Source organism: Euleptes europaea, chromosome 5, assembly GCF_029931775.1.
Source record: "Euleptes europaea isolate rEulEur1 chromosome 5, rEulEur1.hap1, whole genome shotgun sequence".
Taxonomy (NCBI): domain Eukaryota; kingdom Metazoa; phylum Chordata; class Lepidosauria; order Squamata; family Sphaerodactylidae; genus Euleptes; species Euleptes europaea.
Window position 1 is genome coordinate 907,328 of NC_079316.1, and position 27,936 is coordinate 935,263.

Sequence of the window (27,936 nt, forward strand, 5' to 3'; positions counted from 1 at the left end):
TTCATGACGAGCTTTAGAAATCATCTTACACTGTTAGTGCGCTAGAGGAGCTTTTCCATTGAAAAAAAGGGGAGCAGCAGCACATTTCCCCATCATAATCTGATTAAAGTAGCATTAAGAAAATTACCAACTGTCTTTCACCGCGTTACATTACTCAAAGTGCACAGGGACCATCTTATAACATTATTGGATGAGCTGTCTGCTTTGTTTCTAGCACACAGATGAGCATTTAGACAGAGAAACATAGAGCTGGAAGGGACCCCAAGGGTCATCTAGTCCAACCCCCTATACAATGCTGGAAAATCACAGTGGCCCCTGCTCTATGCCCAGAGGGAAATGGGTTTAAGAAACAGTAAGACACAGAGGATGTTGATAAGGGAATGCTGTTGATTTACACTGGCAAGTCTTTCCTGTCTACACTCAGCATCTGAAAGCCCTGACTCAACCCTTTCTGATTTTCTGGCCTATGCAGAATTCGAACACGGGAGGCAAAGCACTGTGAATGGCTATTACCTATTTTCCTTCTCTGCAGATCTAGTAATTGCAAAAATCTACAGGAACCTTCTTAAGGGATCATGGACTACAACCTGTCCCCCCCCCCCGACAAACTTGCTTCCATTCACCACACTCCCATTTTTGGAATGTTTCCACAGCAGCTGATCGTACTGCTAAAAGCCCGAAGTGCTTGGCAGATGATGTGGAAAGATGCTTGGCTCTTCTGCACAGACCGGAGCCTCTGGCTCCTCGTTTCCCACTCCAATCACTTTTGAGGACCTCAGGGGCCACATGCAGGTCTCCTGGCCACAGTCTGAGAATCTCTGGCCCTTACATGACCACTAACACTGGGACAGCTGTGGCTGCTTTTGAAGGCAATGGGTGTGCCACAGCATGTGATTGTTTTGATGCGCAACCAGTACTCTGGACAAGAGGCTATGGTTAGGACAGAATATGGAGAAGCAGAAGGGTTTCCAGTTGGCAAAGGGGTCAGACGAGGATGTATTTTATCTCCCTGTCTCTTCAATGAATATGCAGAACACATCATAAGGAAAACTGGAGTAGATTTAGTGAAAACTGGTGGAAGGAACATTAACAATTTGAGATATGCTGATGACACCACGTTGTGTGTGTTAAGTGCTGTCAAGTCGCTTAAATTGAGGGCTGTGGCTTCCTTTATTGTGTTCTGCCACATTACTGGCAGAAAATAGCAACGACTTGACTCCTGCTGAAGGTTAAAGCAGAAAGTGCTAAAGCAGGACTACAGCTAAACACCAGGAAGACAAAAGTAATGACTACTGGGGAACTGTACAACTTCAAGGCTGACGATGAAGAAACTGAAATTGTTCAAGACTTACTATTCCTTGGCTCCACCATCAACCAAAAGGGAGACTGCAGCCAAGAAATCAGAAGGCGATTGAGACTGGGAAGGGCAGCCATGAAGGAGCTAGAAAAGAGTCTTAAGTGTAAGGATGGGTCGCTGGCCACCAAGATCCAGTTAATTCATGCCATCGTATTCCCTGTTACTATGTATGGGTGTGAGAGCTGGACAACGAAGAACGCTGACAGGAAGAAAGTTGATTCCTTTCAACTGTGGTGCTGGAGGAGCTTTATGGATTCTGTGGATTGCCAAAAAGACAAATCAGTGGGTTCTAGATCAGCTCAAGCCTTAGGTAAAATGACTAAACTGAGGCTGTTGTACTTGGGTCACATTATGAGAAGACAAGAGTCACTCAAAAAGACAATAATGCTAGGAAAAGTTGAAGACAGCAGGAAAAGAGCAAGACCCAACATGAGATGGATGGAATCTATAAAGGAAGCCACGGCCCTCAGTTTGCAAGACCTGAGTAAGGCTGTTCACGCCAGGACGTTTTGGAGGATGCTGATTCAGAGGGGAGCCATGAGTCAGAAGCGACTTGATGGCACTTAACACACATATACAACATTGGACTGAAGATAGTTTCAGGAGAGCAGCCATGTTGGTCTGAAGAGGATTCTAAGGCGCTACTGGACCGGGATCTCGGTCTCCTAACACTGGGCTGGAGGAACACAAAACAGACGCCACCCTCAAAGCAGCAGAGAAAGAGCATCTCGTTTGTTATTTAAATATTCCCATTCCTTTCCCCCAAAGTGGCGTTTAGCCCGCAAAATCTCCTGCAGGAATGACAGTCTTTAAAGGCCCCCAAGACGCCCCTTTGCTTCTCCTACTCATGGGGAAAGAGGGCGGGGAGGAGTGGCCAGCGAGCAAGACCACCTGCTGGCCCCTCTGGGTCCTCCTCGCCAATAGGGGGCGGTGCCAGGGAGGGCCCCTTCATCAGGGGTAGTTGTGAGCACCAGCAGAGACCTGGGAAGGGACCTTCAGGAGGCTGCCAAGCTGCTGGGAAGGCTCAGCTGCCCCCTGGAGGTGGGTGGGGCAGCCCCCGCTGGGTCCCCAGAGTCCTATGTGGAGACAGGGGGGGTCCTCCTAGCCCAGTGTCCAGTCCAGCTCAGGATGCCAACTTCCAGGTGGGGCCTGGAGACTGGCAAGAATTACAAGGGATCTCCAGGGAGACCCGTTCCCCCGGTGACAAGGCTGCTTTGAAGTGGGGGGGGGGGGACGCTAGGGTTTGACGCCCCTGCCCAGGACCTTCCCTTCCCCAAACTCTGCCGTTCTTGGGAGGGGTGCCAACCGTGGGTTGGAAAATTCCGGGAGCTTTGGGGGGGGAGGGAGGGAGGTCAGCAGGGCGCCGTGCCGTCCAGCCCGCCAGCTGTAGTCTCTGGAGGCCGGCTGCCCTGGCGGAGGCCTCCCGGTCCCGGCAGCTGGCCCCCCTGCCCCGTTGCGGGGCTTCGCGCCCAGAGCGCCGGGCACTGGCCGGCCTGGGGGTGGGCGGCGGGGCCCCGGGGCGGCGGCCGTTCCCGGTCCCGCACAGCCGCGCCAGCCCCGACTCGCCTCTGCGCCCGCGGCGGGGGGCTGGCGGGGGGCGCATCTCGTCCAGCCCCGGAGCCAAGGCTGGGACATCCCCCGGCCCCTGTGCTGCGCCCACAGGGAAGCGGGCCGAGCGAGCGGGAGGACGGCAGGCAGGTAGGGCGGGCGGCGGGGCGGCTGCCGCTGGCCGAAGCGCCCCGGAGCCCGGGCAGGCGAGGCGAGGCGAGGCGAGGCGCGGCGGTCCGTGGCGCGGCTGCTGGGCGGAGGCGCGCGCGCGCGGAGGGGCGGGGGCGCGCCGGGCTGGAGCCGCGGCCGCCTCCTCTTCCTCCTCCTCCTCCTCCTCCTCCTCCCCGTCCGCCGCTTGTTGCTGGCCGGCGGAGCGGCCGGGGCGGCGGGGCTTGGGGCGGCTGCTGGGGCTGCTGCGGCGGGGCGGGCTTGGCCGAAGATGGCCGCTCCTCCGGCCGCGGGCGGCAAGGCGGCCCCCGTGGGCCCCGGCCCGGCTCGCCCCCTGCCCGCCGCCGCCGCCGGCCTGGCCCTGGCCGTGCCGGAGCTGGACTTCCGCTCGGGCGCCCGCGTGGAGGAGCTCAACCGCCTCATCCACGACTTCGGCCGCCACGAGCAGCGCGACTACGACGACCAGCGCGCCCTCGAGATCCACACCGCCAAGGACTTCATCTTCTCCATGCTGGGTGGGTGAGAGAGACCCCCGGCGCCGCGCGCGGCCAGACAAAGGGCCGGCGCTGGGCGGGGGGCGCCGGCCGGCGAGGGGCCCCTCCCTGCGCTCCGCGCTCCGGCCGGCGGGGTCGGGCGACGTGGCCCCAGCGGGCGCGCCCGGCAGGCAGGCAGGCAGGCGGGCGGGCAGAGGCAGCCGCGCCGCTGGGCTGGCTGCCGGCGGAGGAGCCGCCCTGGGGCCCGGGCAGGGCGCTGGCCGCGGCCGGGGGGCGGGGAAGGGGGCTCCCCGCCTGGCCGGCCCTGCGCTCGCCTCCTGGCTGCAGCGCGGCGGGGCTCCCCCCGTGCCCCCCGGGAGAACCCCCGGGAGGGGAGGGGAGGGCGAGCGCAGGGCCGGCCGCGAGCTGCTGGCTCGGGAGGGCGGGCCCCGGCGGCTGGCAGCCCCCCGTCTTGTGGGAGGGGCCTCTGCGGCGGCCCCGCCCCTCCCCTCCCCCGCCAGCCCCAATGGAGGAGGAGGGGGGGCTCCTGGGGACGCCGCCGCCTGCTGCGGGGGTCGGTGGGGCTGGCCCGGGGCGTCGCCGTCCGCTTTGGCCTGGCCGCCCGCATTTGGCCGCGAAGCTCTGCGGCCAGGCGGCTCCCGAGGGCGGCCAGCCGCCACTGCTCGGCTCCTGCGATGGGTCCGGAGCCGGCGCCGGCCCGGGAGTCAGGCAGGGCGCTGCGAGCCGGCCCCAAATCTCCTCCCCTGAACAGCAGCGGTCGGGCAAAGCAGGCGCCGGCCTCGGGGGACGGAGTGCAGCGGGCAAAGAAGGCGGCGGCCAGGGGACAGGTCGAGGGCCGTCAGGTGCTGCAGGCGATGGAGAGCAGAGTGGCCAGCCAGGAGCTTGCCTCCCGCGCTCATAACACCCCAACGCGGGGACAGCTGCTGAAGCGGCAGGGGGACAGACTCCAAACGGACCCAAGGAGGGCTTTCTTCACCCAGCGCATAGTGAAATGGTGGGACTCCCCGCCCCAGGATGGGGTGAGGGCTGCCCACTTGGAAGGCTTTAAGAGGGGAGTGGACGTGTTCATGGAGGAGAGGGCTAGCCGTGGCTACTAGTCAAAACAGAGGCCAGTCATGATCCAGACCTATTCTTTCCAGGATCACAGGAGCAGGCCTATTGCATTGGATGCTGTGGAACGCAGGCAGGATAAATGCTGCTGCAGTCGTCTTGTCTTGTTTGGGGGCTTCCTAGAGGCCCCTGGTTGGGCCCTGTGGGAACAGACGGCTGAACTTGATGGGCCTCCTGGGTCTGATCCAGCAGGGCCTTTCTGATGTTCTTAGTGACTCCCAGGTTGATTTTCCACAGCTGTTCGGCACTCGGGTGAACCTGATTCCTGCCGTTGGGCGTGTGCGGCTGACGCGGGTGCCTCCAGGGCGCACAAACTGGCTGTGGGTTGGGTCTGCCACACCTGGCCTCGGAGGACTGAGGTGCGGTTTTCTGCGAGTCCTCTTTTGATCTGTAGACTTGCCCTGGCGGTGGGGTGGCGGAGGTTGTGGCACACGCTGTGCTGTTCACGTAAAGAGTTAAAGGCTGGGCGTTTGCTTGCCAAGCTGAATACTTATAGATCTACACATGGTAGCTAGGCGACAGGGAGGGGGGGCATTCTGCATGAGCTCAGTCTTGGAAAGCAGGAGGGACGCTCTCTCTCGGAGCAGTGTTCACTTAGAAACCAGCTGGGTGACTTTCTCACAACACCCAGAGAGAGTGCATGCAGATTAAAATACTTCTTTAAATGCCCAAACCCAGTGGGTTTTTACAAAGAGAGGTCCTGGGTAGATCTGCGGCGCAGGGGCAGTATTCTGTCTTCCTAAACAAGGCGCTCTCTTCCTTTCCTGGGGGCTGGGTTTGAACCTGGCTGATAGGGCCCAGGTGAGGATGCCAGTATCCACTTTTGGCACCAGGTCCCCTCTGGTAGGTGTGTCAGTGCCCTCTGTGCGGTGGAATCCGAAGAAGTTGCTTGTGTGCCACAGCTGGCTCTCCAGCTGCAGTGAGCCAGCGTGGTGTAGTGGTTAAAAGCGGTGGTTTGGAAGTGGAGGACTGTGATCTGGAGAACCGGGTTCGATTCCCCCACTCCTCCACATGAGCGACGGACACTAATCTGGTGAACTGGACTTGTTTCCCCACCCCTACACACAAAGCCATCTGGGTGAACTTGGGCTAGTCGCAGCTCTCCCAGCCCCACCTACCTCACCAGGTGTCTGTTGTGGGGAGGGGAAGGTGATGGTAAGCCGGTTTGATTCTTCCTTAAGCGGTAGAGAAAGTCAGCATATACAAACCAACTCTTCTTCTTCAATGAGCCCCCCCCTTCGCCCCCCAGGAATCTTGGGATGAGAGTCCTTTGCTAAGAAGCCCTCTGGGAAATTCCCTCCCTTGCCCTTTCCACTCATTAACAGTCCTAGAAACTGCCCCGTTGAATGTTGGGAGCATGTTGGGACGTGGTTGGTGTCTGTCTGGCGTGAAAGTGCCCGTTGAGCTTCTCTTGCCCTCGGAGAGGTGGCCTCGAGCTTATTGATGGTTTAGCTTGGAGAAAAGAGCTTATGGAGGTGACCTACTTATAACAAACAATCTGTGCATAAGGGAGCCCCCGTAGCGGAGCGAGTCAGGCGTTGTGGCCAGAGATGCGGAGATGTTGTGGTCAGAAGCCACTTCTGGCGTGGTGTGGTCTGGCAGTTACCCATAACCCCAGAGCCTGCCCCTGACCCAAGCGTGGGGTCATCACTGCAGGTCTGTGATTTCACTTGTCAATAGTCTGTCTCAGCAGCAAAGGATTTCTGGTCTGAACTTCGCTGTCTTGTTTCCAGTGCTGGTTTCAGGGTTGGGAGGAGGGTCCTGGGCAGACGTGGGCCCCTCCACCACCATGGTGCTTCCCACCCACCCACCTGCCCTTCCCCCACGGCCCCCACGGTTCACTTATGTGCCCTTCTCCATCACCCACCTTGCTTGCGGGCGCTTCTGTCTTCCATGTTCCTCTCCAGGTGCGCTCTGCCCCTCCAGTGGCACTGGGCAGTGCGTGTGGCCAGTAGCGTGGGGAGGGGGTGAGGCTTCTAGTGGGTGAGTGTCTGGTGGGGAGTGTGGCAGGGCCAGAGGTTTTGGGGCCCATGGAAACCCTGGGCCCTGGCAACTGCTCAGTCTTAAGGCATGCTAACACTGGCCCTGCTGTCTCTCATGCCCCAAGTCTCCCTCAAGGTGCATCCTCACAAGTGCTGGGGGTTGGCTTCTTTCCTCTTCTCCCTCCCTCCTTCCCAAATTGATGATCAGGTTCCCCAAAAGAGCAACCCCCCCATGGCACCCTTAAAGACTGACAAATGCCTTGACGATCTCTCTCTGTTAAATCTTTTAGTAGAGGCTTAACGGGATGCCGTTTACCAGGTCCAGGAGCACCTTAGAGACCGGCAAATTTTCAGGGTATATAGGTTTTTGAGAGTCAAAGCTCCCTTGGTCAGAGACCTCGAGATAGCTCACACCCCAAAAACCTTGTTGGTCTCTAAGGTGCTCCTGGACTTGAATCCAGCTGTTCTACTGCAGACTAACCCAGCCACCCTCTGAAACTGTTTACCAGGTGATGTTCCACACCTCCATGCCTTCAAAAGCTTCAGCTGCCCACCCCCAAACATTAAGCCTCTGTTCAAGTGACAGGGCATTTTGTCCACGTCTGTTGGCAACCCTCGTTCCAGGCGCCTCGCCCGCGAACGCAGCCCCTTGGCCAGTGGCGGCCAAGGACGTTCTCCGTGTGCAGCTCCCCTGAGAGACGCCTGCCCAGCCTCTCCCGTATTTACAAAAGGGGTCTTGTGGAGCAGGGGTCTCAGAGGACCCTTTTCATCAGCGAGTTTGTTTTTTTTCTGGTCCCTTTTAAAAGTTCCTGGTGGAGCTTCTTATGAGCACAGCCTGTCTGTCTCTCTCCCTTCCCCACCTCAGCTTCCACCCATGATTCTGCTGATGCATAGGTCAGCTGGGTGCCACCGCCTGGCTCTTTTCCCTCCCACGTGTCCTCTTGCTGAGTTGGCTGCTTTGGACCTGGTCTGGAATGCTCTTGTCGGGCCTGAGGATTATAACTTCCATTATAGCCACGCTTTGTGCTTTGCAGGAGGGGGCTTCATGTTCTGCTCACCCATATCTGTGGGGGTCCCTGCGTTTCTTTATCGGAATAATCCCCCCTTCCAAATAAAACTGGTCTTTGGCCATAGAGTTAAGACAATTGTGGCACCAAAATATGTTATGTAATTAAATGCTGAATATTTCACACATCTGTCCTTGTTCCTGAGTTGGATTAGGTGGTTCTGCTGCATCTCTGCTTTGGGTGCTATTGAACCATTCTCTGTCCAGGAACTCATACAGAGAGGCAGCAATTCTGCCATCCTAAGTAGAGTTGCACCCTTCTAAGTCCATTGACTCCAGAGGCCTTAGAAGGGTGTAACTCTGATTAGGATGGCACTGGGAGTGTTTTGCTTTCCCTAGGCTACATGCAGAAATATCAGGGGTTGATTTTTTTTTTAAATCTTGCATTCCCTAAACCCTTTGGAGTGCAAGAGTGACTTTTTACTCACAAGGCGTGAGTGTGCCTCTGCAGTGGTTAAGAGGCTGCCTGTTGGTGGAAGTACTATGATTATTTTTGTATTATTTGGTCTTGTTGAGACCCGTTAACGCCGCCAGCTGCCTGGATGCAACCTCTGCACTTGGCTCAACCTCTGATTTTCTTCCGCCAGTTCTGAGGCTGAATCAGAGTTTGAAGTGAGTTGAAAGAGCCTGTATCTGGCAGGAGCTTTTGATCTGCCTCTCTCTCACCTGAGGATAAAAGAACAACACTGTGTGTGTGGGAGGGGACTGTACGTTCACAGTTTCATACAAAAGTATAAGGACTTTGGGGAGGGGGAACGGGGCGCGCAGCCTGGAATTCTCTTAATTGGGAGCTGAGGCTCATGTTAACTGCTTAACCATTTCTGGATCTTGCTTTGTGAGGACATGGCCTTCGCATAGTACCCAAATGGTACTGGCAGGCTCGCCTGCTTTCCTGGACTGCCTGTTGGCTAATAGTGCATTCCAAAGGAGAGTTACTCCAGTCTAAGCTCATTCAATTCAATTGGCTTAGACTGGAGTAACTCTCCTTAGGAATGCACTGTAAGTCAAGATAGTAACCCTTGATGCCGTGCTCCTGCTGAGTGTCGAAGGGCTGCCTTTAATCTCCATCCTGGCCTCTCTCCTATGGGGCATTTTGGGGGGAGTCCTTGCAAACACCCGGAGGGGGGTGGCTCGGGACACTTCCTGTTGCCCAGCACTGAATTTGGCCGCTCAGCCTGGCGTATGGCTAGCTCATGCCCTCTTTGCAACGTGGTGGTGTGCCAGTCAGACCAACAAGGGTTTGGCTTGGCAACATTTACGGCCTCATGTTCGTGCATGTTGTGTGGCAGAGCAGTTGCCCAGCCGCGGGCGCAGTCATTCCCTCTTGGTCCCAGCGACTGAACCCGAGACAAGGAGCCATCCCAGAGAAGATGTACCACTTCTGCCCTTCTGCATGTGGAATGGAAAGAAGTGTGGTGCATGTGGCGTGTTCCTTTTCTGTTGCATGCCTCAAGGAGATGGGAATGAAATCCTATCCCCCCACCCGCACAGGCCTACTAAAGACCACAGAAACTGTCTGAAAGCTACTTTTGTGCTGTCTGGAAATGGTCCTTTGCCACTGAGCGGGCATCTTGTGTTCCTGGAGCCCGGAGGCATCTTCTCCGTGGCTCACTGAGGCTGCATCCTCACAGTGCTGGATCTTGCTCTGCCGCTCCGCTCCAACAGTCATTCATGGCCGGATTGTCTTGTCTGCATCCATCCGGGGAAATCTGGTTGCACATGATTGCTGTAGCCACACAGTATCGACCGGTGATTTCTCTTTCCTTGCCTGGTTGTGGAATTCTTGAAGTGAACCATTAATGGACTTTGAGAGCCCCGTGTGTGACGTGATAGGTAGAGTGTTGGACAAGGGTCTAGGTGACCCAGGTTCGAATCCCTGCTCGTGCCATGGAAACTCTGTGAGCGCCCTTGGGCCAGTCACACTCTCCCAGCCTCAACTACCTCACAGGGGTGTTGTGAGGATAAAATCGAGGAGAGGAGAACGATGGAAGCCACTTCTGTGTCCCCCCCTGGGGAGAAAGGATGGGCATAAACAAAGTAGACAAATTTCTCACTGCCTGCTAAAGATCCCTGAACATTTGTTATTATAAGTGTAAACAGTAATAATCCATCTTTTTTCCATCATAGGATTCCGGGCGGCGGGGCGTGTACTGAGGGAGGGGTTGCAGGAGCTCTCCCACCCGGGCACAGGCCAAGTCCAGAGCTGCATGGAGCCTGGGCCTTTTGCCCGAGGACCGTTCCCCTCTGTTCTACCAATAGTTGTGCTGAGTCACGCAGAGGTGCCTCCAGCAGGACCCACTGGTTGGGGGGCAACTGAGGAGTGAGCCTGGAGTTCCATGCCCATCGCCTGCTGGCTATGGGGACCCCGCCTGCTTGGGGCAGCAGCCAGGAAACTGAGCCAAAACTGCCCAGGGAAGGTGTGGGGCTGCCCGCTTCTCTGTGGTGGCAGTACCGTGATCCAAGAGGATGCCAAGAGAGCAGAGAGGTGGAGCTGGGGAGAGGTCGGCCATTGGAACCGGCATTGTGGGGCAGGGGCAGCTGCATAAGAACATAAGAAAAGGCCTTGCTGGATCAGACCCAGACCCAGCAAGTCCAGCAGTCTGTCCACACAGTGGCCAACTGGGTGCCTCCAGGAAGCCCACAAACAAGACAGCTGCAGCAGCAGCATCCTGCCTGTGTTCCACAGCACCTAATATATTCGGCATACTCCTGTGATCCTGGAGAGAACAGGTGTGCATCATGACTAGTATTTCTTTTTACTAGTACCCAGAGATAGCCTTATCCTCCATAAGAACATAAGAAAAGCCCTGGTGGATCAGAGCAAGCCCCACCAAGTCCAGCAGTCTGTTCACACCGTGGCCAATCAGGTGCCTCCAGGAAGCCCACAAGCAAGACGGCTGCAGCAGCATTTATCCTGGTTGTGCTCCACAGCACCTAATAGAATAGGCCTGCTCCTCTGAGCCTGGAGGGAACAGGTCTGCATCAGGAGGATGGCTGGGAAGAGCCCCGGTGCGAAGGCACAGCAAAGCCCGTGGAAACGTGGGGCTAAGGGCCACAAGGTGAGAAAGTTTCAGAGGGTTCTATTGTTGGTCTGCAGTGGAAGAGCTGGATTTGAGTCCAGGAGCCAACAAGATTTTTTGGGGGGGGGGGAGGGTATGAGTTTCCAAGGGAGCTTTGACTCTTGAAAACCCATAATCCTTCCCCCCCAAATCTTGTTTGTCCCTAAGGAGCTACTGAACTCAAATCTAGGGTAAGAAAGGGGATCCTGCTGACACCTTCTTGCTGTGTGTTAAATGTGTTTGCAACTCAGCCTCCGGCCAGGCGTTTGGGCCCGCCTTGAGGACCCCCCTCAGGCGTGGTCCCACTGAGGCCTCCTGCCCTGCGAGCGTCTGTCAGATGTTCCCCCTTCCCTGCTGGAAGCTGCCAATGCAGCCCTGGGGCAGATGCATCCCCCATAACTGTGACTAGCGTGGCTCCGGCTCACGTGAGAAAATGCCAGCAATCGAGTGTCCTACCCGCTCCTGCCAGTTGCTCTCAGTCTCCATATGGGATAGGTGGAGGTGCTCGGTGGAAAAGCCTCTGCGAGGCAGACGGGTGGGCGTGGGGTTGACCCGGGATCAGACGGTGACTTGGTCCTGGAAGAGGCTGCATGATTCCAAGCCGGAGGATTTCAGTCCAAACACTCCCAAGGCACCCTCTCTGGTGGTACAGGGGAGGGGCAGTGGCTCAGTGGTAGGGCATCTGCTTGGCATGCAGAAGGTGCCAGGTTCAATTCCTGGCACCTCCAGTTCAAAAGGGACGAGGCAAGTAGGTGATGTGAAAGACCTCTGCCTGAGACCCTGGAGAGCCGCTGCCCGTCTGAGTAGACAATACTGACTTGGATGGACCAAGAGTCTGGATCCGTATAAGGCAGCTTCATGTGTTCATGTGTTCATGCTGCAGGGCTGTGCCCCTCCCCAGGGAGCCATGCAGGCCCCCCATGTCCTTCCAGACCGCCTGGATCCATAGCAAATTGTTCTGTGAGGGAGGCACCGGGGAGGGCCTTTACATCAGAGGCTGGGGGAAAAGGGCTTCACCGTTCCCCTTTGGCTGAGGTTGGGGCGCATATGCCCACATCCCAATTATTAATTGCAGCTTTTGGAGGGGAGTATTTTTGGTTTGGGATTCAGTTTTGGCTGGACATGCTGGCCACAGGTCCAGCCCCCGGCATACCTTGTGCTTCAAAGAGCTTGCCGGTCTCTGGCCTACTTTTGAGGCGATTCTGTCTTGGAGCGGCTTGATTTCAAGGGGCTCCGAATGGCCAGCCTGACTGTGGGATTAGCTCTGCCTTTCCATTGTGAAATTACACAGCACAGAGTAAACACCGACAGCCTTCCCATTCAGGGTTTGTCTCTGGCTTTGCACGGGGTGGGGGTGGGGGTGGCAAGCAGGGCCTGCTCCATTCAGCGACTCTCCCTTTGGCAGGCAGGATGCCAAACTGGAACGAGAGCGGGCATCTGGCAGCGCCGTTGGGAGTGGTGTTGGCTCATAGCTAGAGCCTTGCTTGTAGGCGGTCCGGTTTCAGTCCTCGCTTGTAACTGCTTGGAAGACTTCTAGGCTGGGAAGGGCCGTGGCCTGAAATCTGGGACTAAATCCGAGTCCAGCGGCCCCTTTGAGACCATCAAGATTTCTGGGCATGAGCTTTCGAGAGTCAGAGCTGTCTGACGAAGAGAAGCTTCGACTCTTGAAAACTTGCATCCCTAGAATCTTGCTTGTCTCTAAGGGGCCACTGGACTGAAATACAGCAGTTCCCCTCCTAGAGAGGGGCAGAGTCCCTGATTTCAGGCCAAGGACTCAAGTCCAGCTCTTCCACCGCAGACAGACATGGCTCCCCTCTGAAACTGTCTGCTATGGAAGAGGGGGCCGGGTTAGTGGGTCATTGCTCAGATTTGCACTCATTTCCTGTGGACACAAACTAGTTTTTCAAGGCCTTGCAGTCCAGCCAGCTGCTGCCGAAGTGGCTGAATGCAACATGGTGATTTCTTTGCCGCAGGCGCGTTTTGCAAGCCGGCCAGAAAATAGAAGCCTGCAGCCATGAGCAAAGTGGGGAGAGCGACTCACCTGGCATGTTGCTTGGTGGCGTGCCTGTGTGTTTGTGGCGCATGCGTTTGGAGGAGAGGAAGAGGCAGTGGGCAGAACTCTTTTGCGGTGTGTCCTGCAATCCCGGCTAGGCTCTCTCACGCCCGGACTTCCATGGGCCTGGTTTGCTCTGCTTGTGTGCGAGGGGTGGGGGCGTTCATTGCCCTGCAATGGCGTGTTTGGAGATGGGCTCATTCTGGAAGCCAGAGCAACATGCGACAGAACAAAAGATGCAAAGGAGTTCAAGAACTTTTTTCCGCCATTCCCCCAGTTTACGGGGAAGTGAATTCAGATGCGGGGGGGGGGGGGCACCCCTCTCTGCAGCTGCTCACCTGGCATCTCTCACATTAGGGACCAGGTGAGGCTTTGCCTCTTTGATTAGATAATCTCCCCCCCCCAACTTGCCTGATTGATTTTTGAACCTAATTAGTTCATCTTTTATTGTTGTTCTGTTGCTGGGCCCAGTGCGGGTTCTGCAGCTGCCTTCGTGTTTTCTAGAGCCATTTTGCTGGTGTTTTTAAAGCGAAAGTGCTGCTGCTGCTGCTGCCGCTGGTCTGTTGTTGCAGAGTGTCTTGGGGGTGGTTTTAAACAAGCAAATCCTTGGCTGGGAGTGGGGGTCCTTGAGGAAACCCCTGTCTCTTAACAGATCGATGTCTTCTCTGTCCCTGGAGAGAGCTGGACCAGAGGGCTGTGAGCTCCCAATCCATTTTTTCCCAGGAAGGGTGGGGGGAATGGGCGACCCCTCCCCCCTTGCCTGTTCTTTGCAGAGATGCCTTCTGTCTCCCCCAGAGGACCGCTCTCCACTGGACTGCGAAATGAGGGGTGGAGAAGGAGGGGGTTGAAAATGGCTGCTGCATTCCTTGCAGAGCAGGAATCCACACCTGCTGTGCCCAGGGGAGACGGTGGGGAAGGCAGGCAGGCAGCCTCTCTGACCGAGGATGCACGAATTGGAAGGACAGATGCAGTTGCTGGGCCTTGGCCTGCCCCGTCATGCAGAAAGCAGGGGCTGGGTGGGGTCCAGGAGATTGAGCACAGGGGTCAGACCCCCCCCCCCCAGCACACAACTCTCTGCCCACCGCCCACTTCCAGGAACTTCTTTGTCGGGTGGGCACAGCCCCTGGCTGAGAGGCAGTGGATGGTTGTTGCAAGGGTAACGCGGAGGACAGGAGAACCGCTGGGTCATCAGCTGCTTTGGGTCCCTGTGCAGAGGAAGGCACTGGCAAACCACCTCTGTTAGTCTCTTGCCATGAAAATCCCAAAAAGGGGTCGCCATAAGTCGGCTGCAACTTGACGGCACTTTACATACACACAGGGGAGAAAGCCCGGGTGTCAGGGCTAGAAAAGATTTTTAAAAATGTGGAGGAAATGTGTCTGCCTCTCGAGGGCGAGGTCCAGATTTGCTTGGGCGGTCCTGCTGGTCCGTTTCTGCCTCTGGGATCAAAGTCTCCTTCTGTGGGAGGGGCTGTAGCTCAGTGGTAGAGCCTCTGCTTGGCATGCAGAAGGTCCCAGGTTCAGTCCCCAGTGGCATCTCCAGTTAAAGGGACCAGGCAAGTAGGTGATGTGAAAGACCTTTCTCTGCCTGAGACCCTGGAGAGCTGCTGCCGGTCTGAGTAGACAATACTGACTTTGATGGACTGAGGGTCTGGTTCAGATATAAGGCAGCTTCATGTGTTCTGGGCAAGGAGTAGAAATGCTCAGCTCTAGGAGGGGTGTGTGAGCACGGGGACCTTCAGGAATTTCTCCCTCTCTCCAACTCCCACTGATATGTGGGGGAATGTCCCCATTCTGACTTTTGTTTGTGACCCTGCCTGGAGGCCGGAGGAGGAGTCCCAGGGCTTCCGCTTAGATCATTAGCTCTTAATCTCCCTGCTAATCCACAGATGGGCCAGATCAGCGAGAGGCGCTTTTGTCCAATTAACCTCCAATGCCCAGACAGTGGGGCCTAGTGGTGGGAGCCGACTCTTCCTTTGGCAGCTCTGCCAACCTGACTAATCTGTACCTGGATTGCATGTTTGGGTGGTTTCCCCAGGAAAGCTGTGCTCTGTTTTCCTCCAGCCTGACGAGGAAGTTCTAGAGAACTTGAAAGCTTTCACGTTGTTTTGGGATTTACAGGGGTTTTTGGTCATTTCCCTTGGTCCAAATAAAGGTATTCCACCATTTTTGGGGGGTGGGATTTATTTATGGCCCTGCACCCCTTCAGGCATTGGGCTCCATGTATGCCTATGAATTTAAATGGCAGGAAGAACTCCCAAAATACCAGTGCAGCTATTGTCAGGGGAAGAGGATGCCTCAAGAGTGTGTGGGATGCCTTGGCTGCATGATGCATACCTATTCTCTCCAGGCTCAGAGGAGCAGGCCTATTCTATTAGGGGCTGTGGAACACAGGCAGGACGGTGCTGCTGCTGCTGCAGCCGTCTTGTTTGTGGGTTTCCTGGAGGCACCTGGTTGGCCACTGTGTCAACAGACTGCTGGACTTGATGGGTTTGGGTCTGATCCAGCAGGGCTTTTCTTATGCTCTTATGCACCTCTGGAAAGTGCTTTAGGAAGGACTTCCCACTCTCAGCTGGGTTCTGTGGCCATATGTGACTCGGCTGTGCAGAGTTGTGCTTCTGTCCTTCCTCTCTTCTGTGGCTTTTCTCACAAAGGAAAGGCGTGGAGTCTAAAGAGAGCCTTCTGTTTGTGTGTGTGCCCCCCAACCCCCGCCAATGCCACTGGGTATTTTCAGTATTGCTGGCTCGAAAGCTCTTCCTCTTCTTTATCCTGTTGCATTTTCTCTGCTCCCGTCTCTGAAGAGTCTCAGTCCTCTGTGGACGATGCAGCTTCTGAAGAAAGATGATGTGGCTCGAAAGCCGGATGATGAAGCCCAGAGAGCTTGGGTGTTTGGAGAACTCAGTCACCGTCTTGCCTCCAGTGGCCAGAGGCTTCCACACCAGAGCTGGTTCTGTGGGGCTCTGTGGGGGTCCTCATGGTAGCCCCCAGGGGGTGGAAAGGCAGGAAAAGGCTGCTTGTTCGGGGCTTCTCTCCGGCCTCTTCTCCTGGGCTTCTGACTTCCAGAAGGAATGTTCTGTCTCAGAGTCCCTTTGAAGCAGGGAGATGTCCAAGGAAAGAGGGAGGAACTCAGTGCATGACCTTGCCTGACTGCAGCCTTACAAAAGCCCAGAGGACCGTGTGCGAATCTTGCCTTAAATGCATGTTGTAGTAAAGAATACATGTATAATTCTTTTCTGGGGGAAGAGGGAATCCTCTACCGGATGGTTTGGGGTGGAAGGAAGGAGGGAAGAATCCTGGCTGTCATGGATTTTTACAGAATAGCTTTTGTATGGCATGATAGGAGAGTAAGTGTTGCATAAGTTTTCCAGTTTTGGGGGGACATGGGGAAAATGTCCCCCTCCCCATGGCTTCAAAACTTCTGGAAAGTTTTCATCTCTAGTCCAGTGAGATTTCCATCATTGTGATCAGTTGCCAATCACTATGGCTGGCTCTTTCTTTCTTTCTTTCTTTCTTTCTTTCTTTCTTTCTTTCTTTCTTTCTTTCTTTCTTTCTTTCTTTCTTTCTTTCTTTCTTTCTTTCTTTCTTTCTTTCTTTCTTTCTTTCTTTCTTTCTTTCTTTCCCTTGTGCTTCAAGGTGCCTTATGATAAGGTGGTTCTTCTGCGAAAACTACAGGGCCGGGTTTCCCTCTTCTCACGTAATTTGTGGTGGTATTGTGGGAACGTGGCCAGGGCAAGCGGGAGTGGCCAGTTCTGTTCAGAGGAATAGACTGGGGAAAGAGAGAGAGAGAGAAGTGCTTCCGTGGGGGTTGGTTCCCAGCACAATAAAGAGCCTTTGTGCCTGTTTACACCATTATTTCATTAAAGATTTATTTGTCTCGTGAAAGCCCCACTGGAACTGCCGGAGCTGGCACCGGAGAAGCGCCTTTCTTGTCCACCCCAAGCTCCGGCAGCTGCCGCAGCAGCACTGACTCTTTGTGCTTTCCAGTGGGTCAGGGCCGAGGGTGGTGAATGGGCCAGGCCTGTGCTGGCCCCTCTTCCCCTCCCCCCCACCCCCCACCCCGCACGCTTTTTGCATTGTATGGAACTGTTGATCAAGGAGAGGTCTTGCAGCCAGAGCTGGGATAAGTCTTGTAGCAACTTGAAGACTAACCATGCGGACGTTAGTGTGGCCCCACGTCCTCGGGTAGGATGAGGATTTGCAAAAGGGATGGGGAGGAGAACCTACTGTAGAGGAAGGCCGCCCTCGCCACCGCAAGGGCAGTAGAGGCTCTGGCAAGGGAGGGCTGCTTTCACAAAACACAAGTTTGGTAGGTGGTTTATCTAAAACCCCAAAAGGCACTATGGATTTAGGCTTGAGGCCTCCACAAGAGTCACAAGACACACCAATTAAAGGCTAAAGAAATTTATTTAAGATTGTGCTCGTTACAGAGAGGAAACATTCGTGAAAGCATATAGCACAAAAATAAGAAAGTTTTAATATCTCTAACTACACATTCAGCTCTTAAGTTCAGCAGTTGGCACAGCTTGTCAGAGAGAGAGGTTACAAAAGACAAAGGATTGTTAGGCAAAGGTTTTACCAGAGTTTCCAAAGTTTCAAGCATCTGTAGATTTCAGTATCCAGAGTTTCCGTCAAGCATTTGGTTTCCCCCTAAAGGCAAGGGAAATCCCAAAGGAATGATGAAGCACGCCAAGACATTCATGTCTGTGGATCAGAACAGGTTCATTTTTATTCTCAATTACATCAGTTGATGGCCATCCAACCAATGGAATTGCTAGGAAATCAATAAACTGGTAAATTAAGTGGCATGTTACCTCTAAGCCTTTGAAGCTGAGGGTGAATTTGCATTTCTGCAGCAATGCAAAATACCTGGATGTTCTCATGGCTCAAGAGGTAACAAGCCGCTGACACATTTGTCACCTTGGAAACAGATAGCTGTTTTATGGCCCTTACTATAGGGAGTGTGAGTTTGAAGTGGAGATCGCTGTATCCGGCCTTCAAAGACATTCCCCCAAACTAAAAGTTACTTCCCACGGGAATGGTTTGCAAGAAGGCGGCTAGCTGTCATCAGCCCTCAGAGTTTGATATTAACCCATAGAAGGCCTCAGCCTGAACCAATCTTTGGTAACTAAAAGAAAAGCAAGGCTGCTTTTCTTTACACCTACCTCTATCGTTCTGCAGCAGCAAGACTCCCCAACCACGTCCGTTGCTTCTGCTTGACAAGAGATGAACAGAGGTGTGGCCAACAAATCAAATTCTAACGTCAACCCACGTAACACTGATTTAAAAAAAATCTAAGGAGGAAGACTATAATCTAGAAGTATATACTTCCCGAAGATTTTGGATAAGGAATATTCTATGATGGGTTAATAAATAATGGGTGTTAGATTAGTAGGCAGAACTAATGGGTTGAGCATTTTCATTAAGTCTTCTGTGCCTTAAATTTCAATTTATATTCCATGGTGGGGTGGGGGGGAGAAGGGAAGAACGTGGTTGTGAGAGGTGTCAACTGCTTCTGGTGCCTCTTAAGATCCCTAAGGGAAGGCACGCAAGGATGCAGATCTATGGTAAACATTTTAAATAAATGGCCTTGATCCACCGAGGCCCCTTCCAACTCTATGACAAGCCGAAGATCCAAATGCACAGCCCTTTATTGAAAGTAATAATAAGGAAGGGGGGAAGCTGTGGTTACATGTGCTTCTCTGTGTGAATCCTGTTGAAGGCAGTGGAGTAACTAGCTGGCATCTATATCTGGACATGTATACAGCAGAACCCTTCAGTTCCTTTCTGAAAGCAAGAGGGTGGGGGTGAGGGTGGGGGGTTTCATATCTCCCTGATCAAATTCACCTTCCTCTTTCCATTAGACCCTGGAAGAACTGGGTTGTGTGGCTTTAAAAAAGCTCTGAAGATAAAGGAAAGCCCTTGTACTGGGAGACTGGAAAGTAGCAAATGTAAGCTCCGTTTTTGAATCCGTGGCTCAGCAGTAGATCATCTGCTTGGCTTGCTGAAGGTCCCAGGTTCGAAGGTCCCAGGGCAATCCCCGGCATCTCCAGTTAAAAGGACCAGGTAGTAGGTGATGTGAAAGACTCCTCATCTGAGACCCTGGACAGCCACTGCCGGTCTGACTAGACAATGCTGACTTTGATAGACCGATGTTCTGACTTCTGATTCTGTATAAGGCGGCTCCCTATGTTGAAGAGCCCTTAGATTTTACATGTTCTGCTCCTACCGTTGTCTGCATGCAGGCCACTCAGGTGATGATACGGAGACAAAAGCCGATGCCTTAGAGCAGAGGTCCCCAACCTTTTCGAGTCATGGAGGACTTTTCAGGAGAGAAATTTGTCACGGAGTACCCCTCCTGGATGCACACCTTAACGTGGTGAGGGGGTTTGTGAGTGCCAGGGAAGTTGAGAGCAATACCGTAAGGGGTCTAGACTCTATCAAGAGACTAAACTCCTAGCAGAGTCACTCAAGACGGAATGGTCACAGCTGAGACAGCAGACGAAGATGCATCCACCCCCTTAAGGGATCAATGGCCACATCCGCAGAAGAGAACAGGCAGTTCCAATGGGGATGGGGGTAGAGGAATCCCTGAAGGTTAGCTACTGGGCAGCAGCAGTAGTGGAAGGTGACACTGGCGGAAGATCTTTCGTAGACAACGGCAGTGCCACTACGGCTAACTCTGGTTAGTACTGCGCAGAAGAAGGCACTGGTAAACCACTTCTGACCAACCTTTACCTTGAAAACCCTATGATGAGACAGTCCAAAATGAAAAAAGATATAGTGCTGGAAGATGGGACCCCCAGGTCGGATGGCACTCAATCTGCTACTGGGGTAGAGCAGAGGACAAGTACGAGTAGCGCTGTTCTTAATGATGCGATTGGACTAAAGCCGAAAGGTCGTTCAGTGGTTGACATGAATAGATGCAAAAGGAAAGTCCGAAGCTGTTCGACGCATATAAAGGAAGCCACAGCCTTCAGTTTGCAAGATCTGAGCAAGGCTGTCAAAGATAGGACATTTTGGAGGACTTTCATTCATAGGGTCGCCATGAGTCGGAAGCGACTTGACGGCACTTAACACACACACACTAATATTCACCTAGTACCTATGTACTAAACCGAATGACAGTAGTATTTTTCTAATCTCTTCACCGAGCACTAGGAGATGCTTCGCAGAGCACCAAGTGCTCCTTGGAGCACAGTTTGGGAACTTCTGCCTTAGAGTGAGAGAGAGCATAGTTTAAATGGATGGTACCAATTCATACTGGGAGCTCTTGCCTTGCAAGCAAACAGAATGAGTCAGCTCCCTGCTAAGCTGGTTTTCTGCTTGCAGGGAGGGTGTGTGCACGTGTTCACGCCTGTAGTCTGAAGCCGGGCCCTTCTTTCTGTCCCTCACCCTACTGCAGGGCCAGGCGCCTAACCTGTCTTCTGCCAAGGGCCCTGTCTGGAGCACAAGGAGGTCTGTGGTGCGGGGCTGGCCTAATGATCTGGTGGGGAGGGGGTGGGTTAAAAGCTCTGCAATTAATTAGTGGCCTGGTAATTAAATCAGAGCTCCGGGCCTTTGACCCTTCAAGCCCTTGATGGAGGCACCGGTTGAGTGTGTGCGGGGAGGGGGGCTCCTCGGCCTCTTCGGCACCCCTGGGGACAGATGCAGCTGTGCTGAGGGCAGGGCGCTCCCCGCGAGTAAGAAGCGGCCTGCCTTTTCAACAGGAGGCATTTTCTGAGGGAAAAGCCCAACCTGAAATGAATTTTATTTCAGGCTGTTTTCTTGTTGAGCTCATCCTGGCGTTCGAGGGGCCCGTCTTTGGCCGGTGGCCCTGACAGAAGGGAATGGCCCTTCTGTGTGCGCGCGTGTTGGGGAACTGCAGGGGAGGGCTGGGGCTCCCTTGCGCTGCCCCGGGGGCTTCCCGGAAGTGTCTGTCTGGCCTCTGCTGGAAGCCAAGTCCTGGCCAGAAGGGCCCCGGCCCTGATCCAGGGAGGCGCTTTTGGCGCTCTGAAAGGAACTTCCCACGGCAGGCCCTTGATGGACTGTGCTGCTGTCACTTGGCACATGGTGCGCCTATTTAAGGGCAGGCCGAGAACCTCTCCCTCTCCAAGACCCGTGGGTCAGTGTGCATGCCTCAGCCAAAGCATCCAGGGCTCTTTTCCTCCACTGCGGCAGGGCTTTTCAGGGGCCCATTTGTGCCATTGGTCAGAGGGGCCGTTCCCAGGTTAGACTCCACGAGTGGCGCGTCAGGAGGAGAGAGGGCACCGCATGGGCACATTGGGTAGAGCATTCCTTCCTCTTATTTTCTCTTTGCAGCCTTTTTCTTCCTCTTTCTCGTGTGTGTCTCTCTGTGTGTGAACCATGGTGATGCTGGAGGGCCCATCTAGCACCTCCATCCTGTTCCTTGCCTTAATGCTGGCAGCCATGCCTTCCCTTGGGGAGGGACTGTGGCTCAGGGAAAGAGCCTCTGCTTGGCATGCCGCATCTCCAGTTAAAAAGGACCAGGCAGTAGGTCATGTGAAAGGTCTGATTCAGTAGAAAGTGACCCTATGGATCAACGTCCTCCAAAATGTCCTGTCTTTAACAGCCTTGCTCAGGTCTTGCAAATGGAGGGCTGTGGCTTCCTTTACAGAGTTTGAAGCACATTCACAAGACCCCTCGCCATTCTGACATTGTTCCCATGAAGCTGTGCCAGGATCCCAATAGAGAATGCCCCCCCCCATCCTTCTCCTCTGGCTCTCTGGCACCGGGCGTCTGGCACCTTCGGGCAGGGAAGGACTGGCTGGGGTCTGGTGTCTGCTTTATGGGGAAGTTCTGCAAGCGTGTGTATTATTTATAGCTGATGATGCCAATTTCGAAGCCTTCCATCTGCTGTTGGCATCGTTGCTTGGGAGAGGCGGGTCATTGGCCTTTGTTGCAGTTTTTGAGGCGACATGTCCCTTGTGGGGTGGTGGTGGTTAAGGCACTTCTGCGTCTGTACTGGGGTTTCCAATCTCCAGGCAGGACCTGGAGAGCTCCTGGACAGCAGAGATCAATTCCCCAGATAAAATGGCAACTTTGAAGGGTGGATGCCAGGGCCTCAGCAGGGTATAATGCCCGCCTCCAGGCTCCTCTGCCAACTCTGGGTTGGGAAATTCCTGGAGATTTGAGGGTGGGGCCTAAGGAAGGCATAGTTGGGTGAGGGGAGGGAGCTGAGTCAGGGTGTGATACACATAAAGCTGCCTTATCCTGAATCAGACCCCCCCCCTCAGTCCGTCAAGGTCAGTCTTCTTGACTCTGACTAGCAGTGGCTCTCCGGGGTCTCAGGCAGAAGTCTTTCCCATCACCTACTACCTGATGCCTTTTAACTGGAGATGCCGGGGATCGAACCTGGGACCTTCTGCAGTGCCAAGCAGAGGCTCCACCACTCTGCGATGCCATAGAGCCCATTCTCCAGAGCTTCCATTTCATCCAAGGGAACTGATCTCGGTAGTCTGGAGATCACCTGTCATTCGGGGAGATCCCCAGACCCCACCTGGAGGTTGGCAACCCTAAAATGGACCTGGGGAAATCGACAGATACTGGTCTGGGATAGGCCTGTTAGCCAGCCAAGCCTGCTGGGGTTCTGAGCCTTCCCTTCTGCTGCCGGTCTTGTTTCTGGCCTCCAGTTGCCCGTGCGGGCGGGTGCCACCCTCTGGGCATGAAGGCCTTTGGCACGGAGTCCGAAGAGTCGTCTGTTGGCTACTACTTTGGCAGCAGGTATTTCAGCCCTTTCTGACGTCTGGCCAGCAGTCGATGGAGCTCGTCCCACATTCCGGGCCTTCTGCCAGGCTTCAGTTCTCCCCGGCCCACTGGCTCCGCGTTGTTTGGCCAGGGACTCCAGGGCTTGCGCCAGGAGAAGCAGTGCGTGGCTTTGGGGTTGGAGGAAGCTTTCCCTGGCATCTCCTGGCATCTGCTTCCCTCCATGTTGCCTGGCCTGTTTTGAGGGTTCTTAGAAGGCTGTTGGCACCTGCCCCCCAACACTGGCAGCCCCATCATCTCTTTGGGCAGCACAGTGGGCAGCACTTGAGGGGGCACCAGAAGCTGGTCTACTCTGTTGCTCCTGATGCTGCCACCTTGCCCAATATCTTCATGCTCACAGTCATTGTGGCAACACCCCCCCACACACACACACACACATCGTCTGTCTGTCTGAATCCATTGTCCCTTGAAGAGGTGGTCTATACGGACCCTCATGTTGGATAGTCTAGGGAACTGTCTTTGCCTTTCGGGGGAGAGTGAAGATTGCCTGGAGTCTCTGCATAGCCGAGAGATGCCGGCCTCCAGGTGGGGCCTGGGGATCCCCCGGAATTACAGCTCATCTCCAGACTGCCGAGATCAGCTCCCCTGGAGAAAGTGGGTGCTTTGGAGGGTTTGGGCTCAATGGCATTGTACCCCCACTGAGGTCCCTGTCCTCCCCAGTTTCCATCCCCAAATCTCCAGGAGTTTCCCAACCTGGATCTGGCAACCCTACCAACCCTCAGCAGTAGCCGGGGGACGGGAGGAATGGGACGGATGGGACCTGGCAACCCTCATGTAGCCCCACTAAAAGGGAGGAGGGACTGGAGAAGGACAGTAAGAAGTAGCAGGACTGCAGAGCCTTTGACTTCCTCCTGCATCGGCAGTGGTGAAAGTGTGTGTGTGTGTGGGGGGGGGGGGGAGAGTGGCAAATGTCCTTCATGCCTGGTGGGAGCCCCCTCCCCTAGAAAAGAGGGGGGCCGTTAATACTTGGAGGTCACCTAAGATTGCCCCCCCCCCCCGTCCTGGGACTTATTAGGTTTTTCTGACTTCCAGCGTCCTGCCATCTGGCGCCCACCGGAAAGGCACGGGGATTAGAGAGGCCCCCCAGCAACGTCCCTGGCTAGCCTCTCCCGTGGAGGTGGGGTGGGGGGGAGATGGCACCGAAGGCTTATGGATTCGTCGGAATAGAGGGGTGGGGAAAGAGGGACGTTTCTTTTTTCTCTCCCCCCCCCCTTTTGGAGGCAGCAGTGCCACTCTGTTGTTGAACATTGTCCCAGCCTGCGGATAAAGAGCGGTGTCCCGCACCCAGGCCTTGGGAGGACCAAACCCAGTGCCTGCAACGTGGGGGTCTCTATAGCAGGGGCTCGAAGGGAGGGCTCCAGTCGGGACTTTGATTTGTTTTTGTTTTAATCTGGTTGTTCTTTCCCAATCATCTCTAATCCCCTCTTGAGTCCCGTGGAGTGCAGAGGAGGCCTTGGGATTGTGGCTGGCGGGAGGGGGGGGCATTTGGGTCGTCTGTTCTGGGTACGTGAGCGGACTGGCAGTAAAGGGGCAGGGGCTGTCTGGAAAGGTGGCACAGAAATGCGCTTAAAACAAAAGATCAGCCCTCAAATGATTTGGTTACACCTTCGGCACCAAATGTTGTGAGCCGGGTGCTTTTGCCCTTCACTTGCTGTTTGGGTTGGAGAGCAGAGAAGAAGCTTCTTTGTCATTAAGTACCTGTGACCCCCCCTCCCTCCCCCAGTCGGCCCTTCTTGGATCAGGATGTCTACTTTGGAGGAGACCTGCCCTTCAAGGGATCTTGAGTGTCTTGGGTGGGAAGGGTGTTTGACTGCGGCTACTCCAAGTGGGGTTGCTAAGGAAGGAAGGAAGAGCCCTGCTGGATCAGACCAGTGAGGGTCCATCTAGTCCAGCACCTGGTCTCACGTAGTGGTCAACCAGTTGCTCTGGAGGGCCAAGACACAGGGCAAAGAGGCCGAGGCCTTCCCCGATGTTGCCTCCCAGCGCTAGCATTCAGAGGTTGACTGCCTCTGAATGTGGAGGTTCCCTTTAGTCACCGTAGTTAGTAGCCACTGATGGACACTACTCCATGATAGTCCTCCTTGCTCTGAAATGCCTGGTTGTCTTATAGAGTCCAATGATAGACAACAAGGAGGACAACAGAACACCTCTGGTTGTCACTTATAGCTCCCAACTAAAACCAGTCCAACGTATTATTAAGGACCTACAACCAATGCTGGATTGTGACACTTCCCTCGCTGAAGCACTGGGGGGATGTCCCTTTCTTGCTTACAGACAGCCGGCTAACCTAAAACAACTTCTCACCCATGATGATAAACTACTTAACAAGAACATGGACTCTGGCACCAAGGCCTGCAACAAACCAAGGTGCCAACTTTGCCCTCATATAGATTCTAGGAACACCATCTCTGGACCCACTAATGTCAGCCATACTATCTCAGGTTCATATTCCTGCTCATCTTCTAATGTGATTTATGCCATCACATGCCAGCAATGCCCTTCCACAATCTACATTGGACAAACAGGTCAGTCTCTTAGACAAAGATTAAATGGACATAAGTTTGACATCAGAAACCACAATATTCAAAAACCAGTGGGAGAACATTTCAACCTTCCAGGACATTCTGTTGCAGATTTGAGAGTAGCAGTTCTCTTACAAAGGAATTTCAAAGAGAGATTGGAAAGAGAAACTTCTGAATTACAGTTGATATTCAAACTAAAGTCAATGCATTTACCTGGGCTGAATAAAGACCTTGCATTCATGGCCCATTACCAATGCTGATTTCTCCACACCCATCTCTCCCTTGGACATCACAGACTTTTCTGCATTTCACACCTAATCCCATCAAGCCTGCTATTCACATTTACATACTGTTCCTCTACTTAAAGACCGATGGATTCACATTCTAGCTGTATCTGAAGAAGTGAGCTGTGGCTCACGAAAGCTCATACCCTACCAGAAAATATTTTTGTTAGTCTTTAAGGTGCTACTGGACTCTTGCCCTTTTTGACTACAACAAGGAGGAGGTTAAGTTAAAGCAACAGTTCTTTATTTAGCTAAACACAGACCTGGGGTGAAATAACCACAGATAAGATGCAGGGTTACTCACCAACGAACAAAGGAAAGTCAGTATCATTTATGCATTCGGATGGGGCAGGCCCATAGCTGCTGACAAGCAGATTGATACACAAAAGCACCAAGGAAGTAGAAAACACATTCCTAAGGATGAAGGTAATTCAGAGCTTTTTCTCTACTGGTGTGAGGCCGTACCAGGCCCAGAGAGCATGATTTGTTGGTTCATGGCTCCCGGATGCCAACTTCCCCAAAGCTTCCATGTGTGTGCATATGAGTACATAGTATTTTATACCAACCCTTATATCTGGGAATTACAGCTCTTTTTCTTACATAGCAAAAGAACCCTTTTTTGTTGTGTTTAGCATCTCTCACTAGCCTGAGCTTATACTGAGCTTTAGCTTTTCTAACACTCTCCCTACAAGCACTGATGTTTTGTTTATGTTCATCCTTGGTTATAAAGCCCTCCTTCCATTTCCTAAAGGAGTCTTTTTTAAATTTCTTGAATGGGTTTAGAGGTGGCTGCAGGGGATCGTGGCCGTGAATTCATCAGGTTCCCAGCCTGCAAAATCATTGCAACACATTTTTTTTGGGGGGGGGGGGGAATTCAGGGCTCCATGCAGGCTCTTGGATCCCTTACCCATTTATTCAACTAAGGTGCATTTTGCAAAAGGCTAAATAAGACTGACTTGCAAGGAACCGCTTGTTCCCAGGCACTTCTGATTGGCCTGAAAGCAGCGGGCAGAGCGGCTAAAATCATATATTGCCCCACACCCGCTCCCTCCCCCCTCATTGAAGGCTTTGCGAACCCCCTTAAGTCGGCCTTGGAGCCCACCACGTGCAGAAGAAGAGGGGCCTGTGGAGCAGGAGGTGGGCCGTTCCAAGTGCAGATGGAGATGTGGGGAGGACGCTGGCATGCCCGGAGCCCTGAATCCCCCCACCAAATGAGTTGCAATGATTTTGCAGGCTGGGTGTGGGGGCTTTATTCGATTTTAGGTAGCATTACTCGATTTCCCATTTCTAGCTTCAAAGAAGGCACTGGCCAGGAGAGCTTATTGTTTAGCAGAGAACTTCAGGGGTGGGTTTTTATTTTAAAAAGGGGAGAGGGGCAGCTGCGCACCTTTCTCTCTTTTCTCCCCTCCAGCGTGGTGGGGGGTCGAGTCCAGACAGGAGCCGATTAAAGACGTGGCAAGAGGGGTGTTTCTGCGGTGGGGCTTCAGGGAGGGACTCTTAGGAAGGGCAGCCGAGGAGGCAGGGGAGCTGCTCGACTTTTTCTTCCCCTCCTCTGTCTCCTATCAGGCAGCAGCTAAACGAGCAGGGCGTGAATTTAGCAGGACTTGTCTTTTAAAAAGGGCAACCGAGGAGTAGCCAGGAAAGCTGGGAAGGGGCTTCATATCCGCGGGTTTCCCCCATTCTTGGCATTCCGCGTTTGGTTAGCTTTGATTTCCCTAAAAAAACCTCTGTGAAAATCCTGCACAATTTCAAGATACGGGAGGGGGGTCCTTGGATTTCTTTTCTTGGAATTCTTTAGGGAGAAAAGGAGGGTGTGGTCATTGGTGGAGGTGAGGCAGGCACGCAGGTAACCACAACCCCACACACCACACGGCTTGCATACATTGAATATTAAGATACTAGTAAGGAAATGCTGCATTGTTGATGGCAGAGTAAGGGTTGAAGAGGCAAGAAGCCTGCTTGTGACTTTTAAGCTTAGCAATTAAGAATGGAACCTCCATGTTCCAGGGTAATATATCCCAAAGCCTGATATTGGGGATATGCAATGGAATGGCGGTCCCTCCTCCACAAAAAAATCCGCACAGTTTTATTCGCCAAATTGTTTCCTGACAGCTTGGGAAATGGGGTATTGTAGGGCACAGAGCGAGTACCCGTTTTCTCCCATTTGTTACGTCGGTGTAGTGGGACAGAATCATGCAAAGATTTCTTTGCTCGTCATACTTATCCCGTTTACTGTGTTTATATTAAAGCTGATTAATGGTCTGAGGCTTGAAAATGGTACTTTCTTAAGTTTTTTTTAAGGGAGGTTGGTGGTCCATAGCAGACCCCCACCCCATAATATCACTGTTATTTCTTACTCCTTTTATTTTTACCCAGATACTCTCAGCTGAACCTTCATGCCCATTTCCTCACAAGCATATACCTCCTTTTCATAAAATGCTACTCCTCCCCCCCCTTCCTTATCTGTCTATCCCTTTTAAACTAAGTTGTACCCCTCAATCCTGGTATTCCAATGGTGAGTGTCGTCCCACCAA

General features: G+C 53.7%; 1 protein-coding gene across 1 annotated transcript in view; it reads left to right on the top strand.

Annotated features, from left to right (window-relative positions):
• Nucleotides 1–3,442: 3,442 nt before the first annotated feature.
• The window catches only part of MB21D2 (Mab-21 domain containing 2), a 58,797-nt gene continuing 34,303 nt past the window's right edge, over nt 3,443–27,936 (top strand). The window contains exon 1 of the mRNA XM_056850236.1: nt 3,443–3,588. Coding sequence (XP_056706214.1) covers nt 3,582–3,588 — 7 coding nt within the window. The 5' untranslated portion in view covers nt 3,443–3,581. The remainder of the gene's footprint in view (nt 3,589–27,936) is intronic.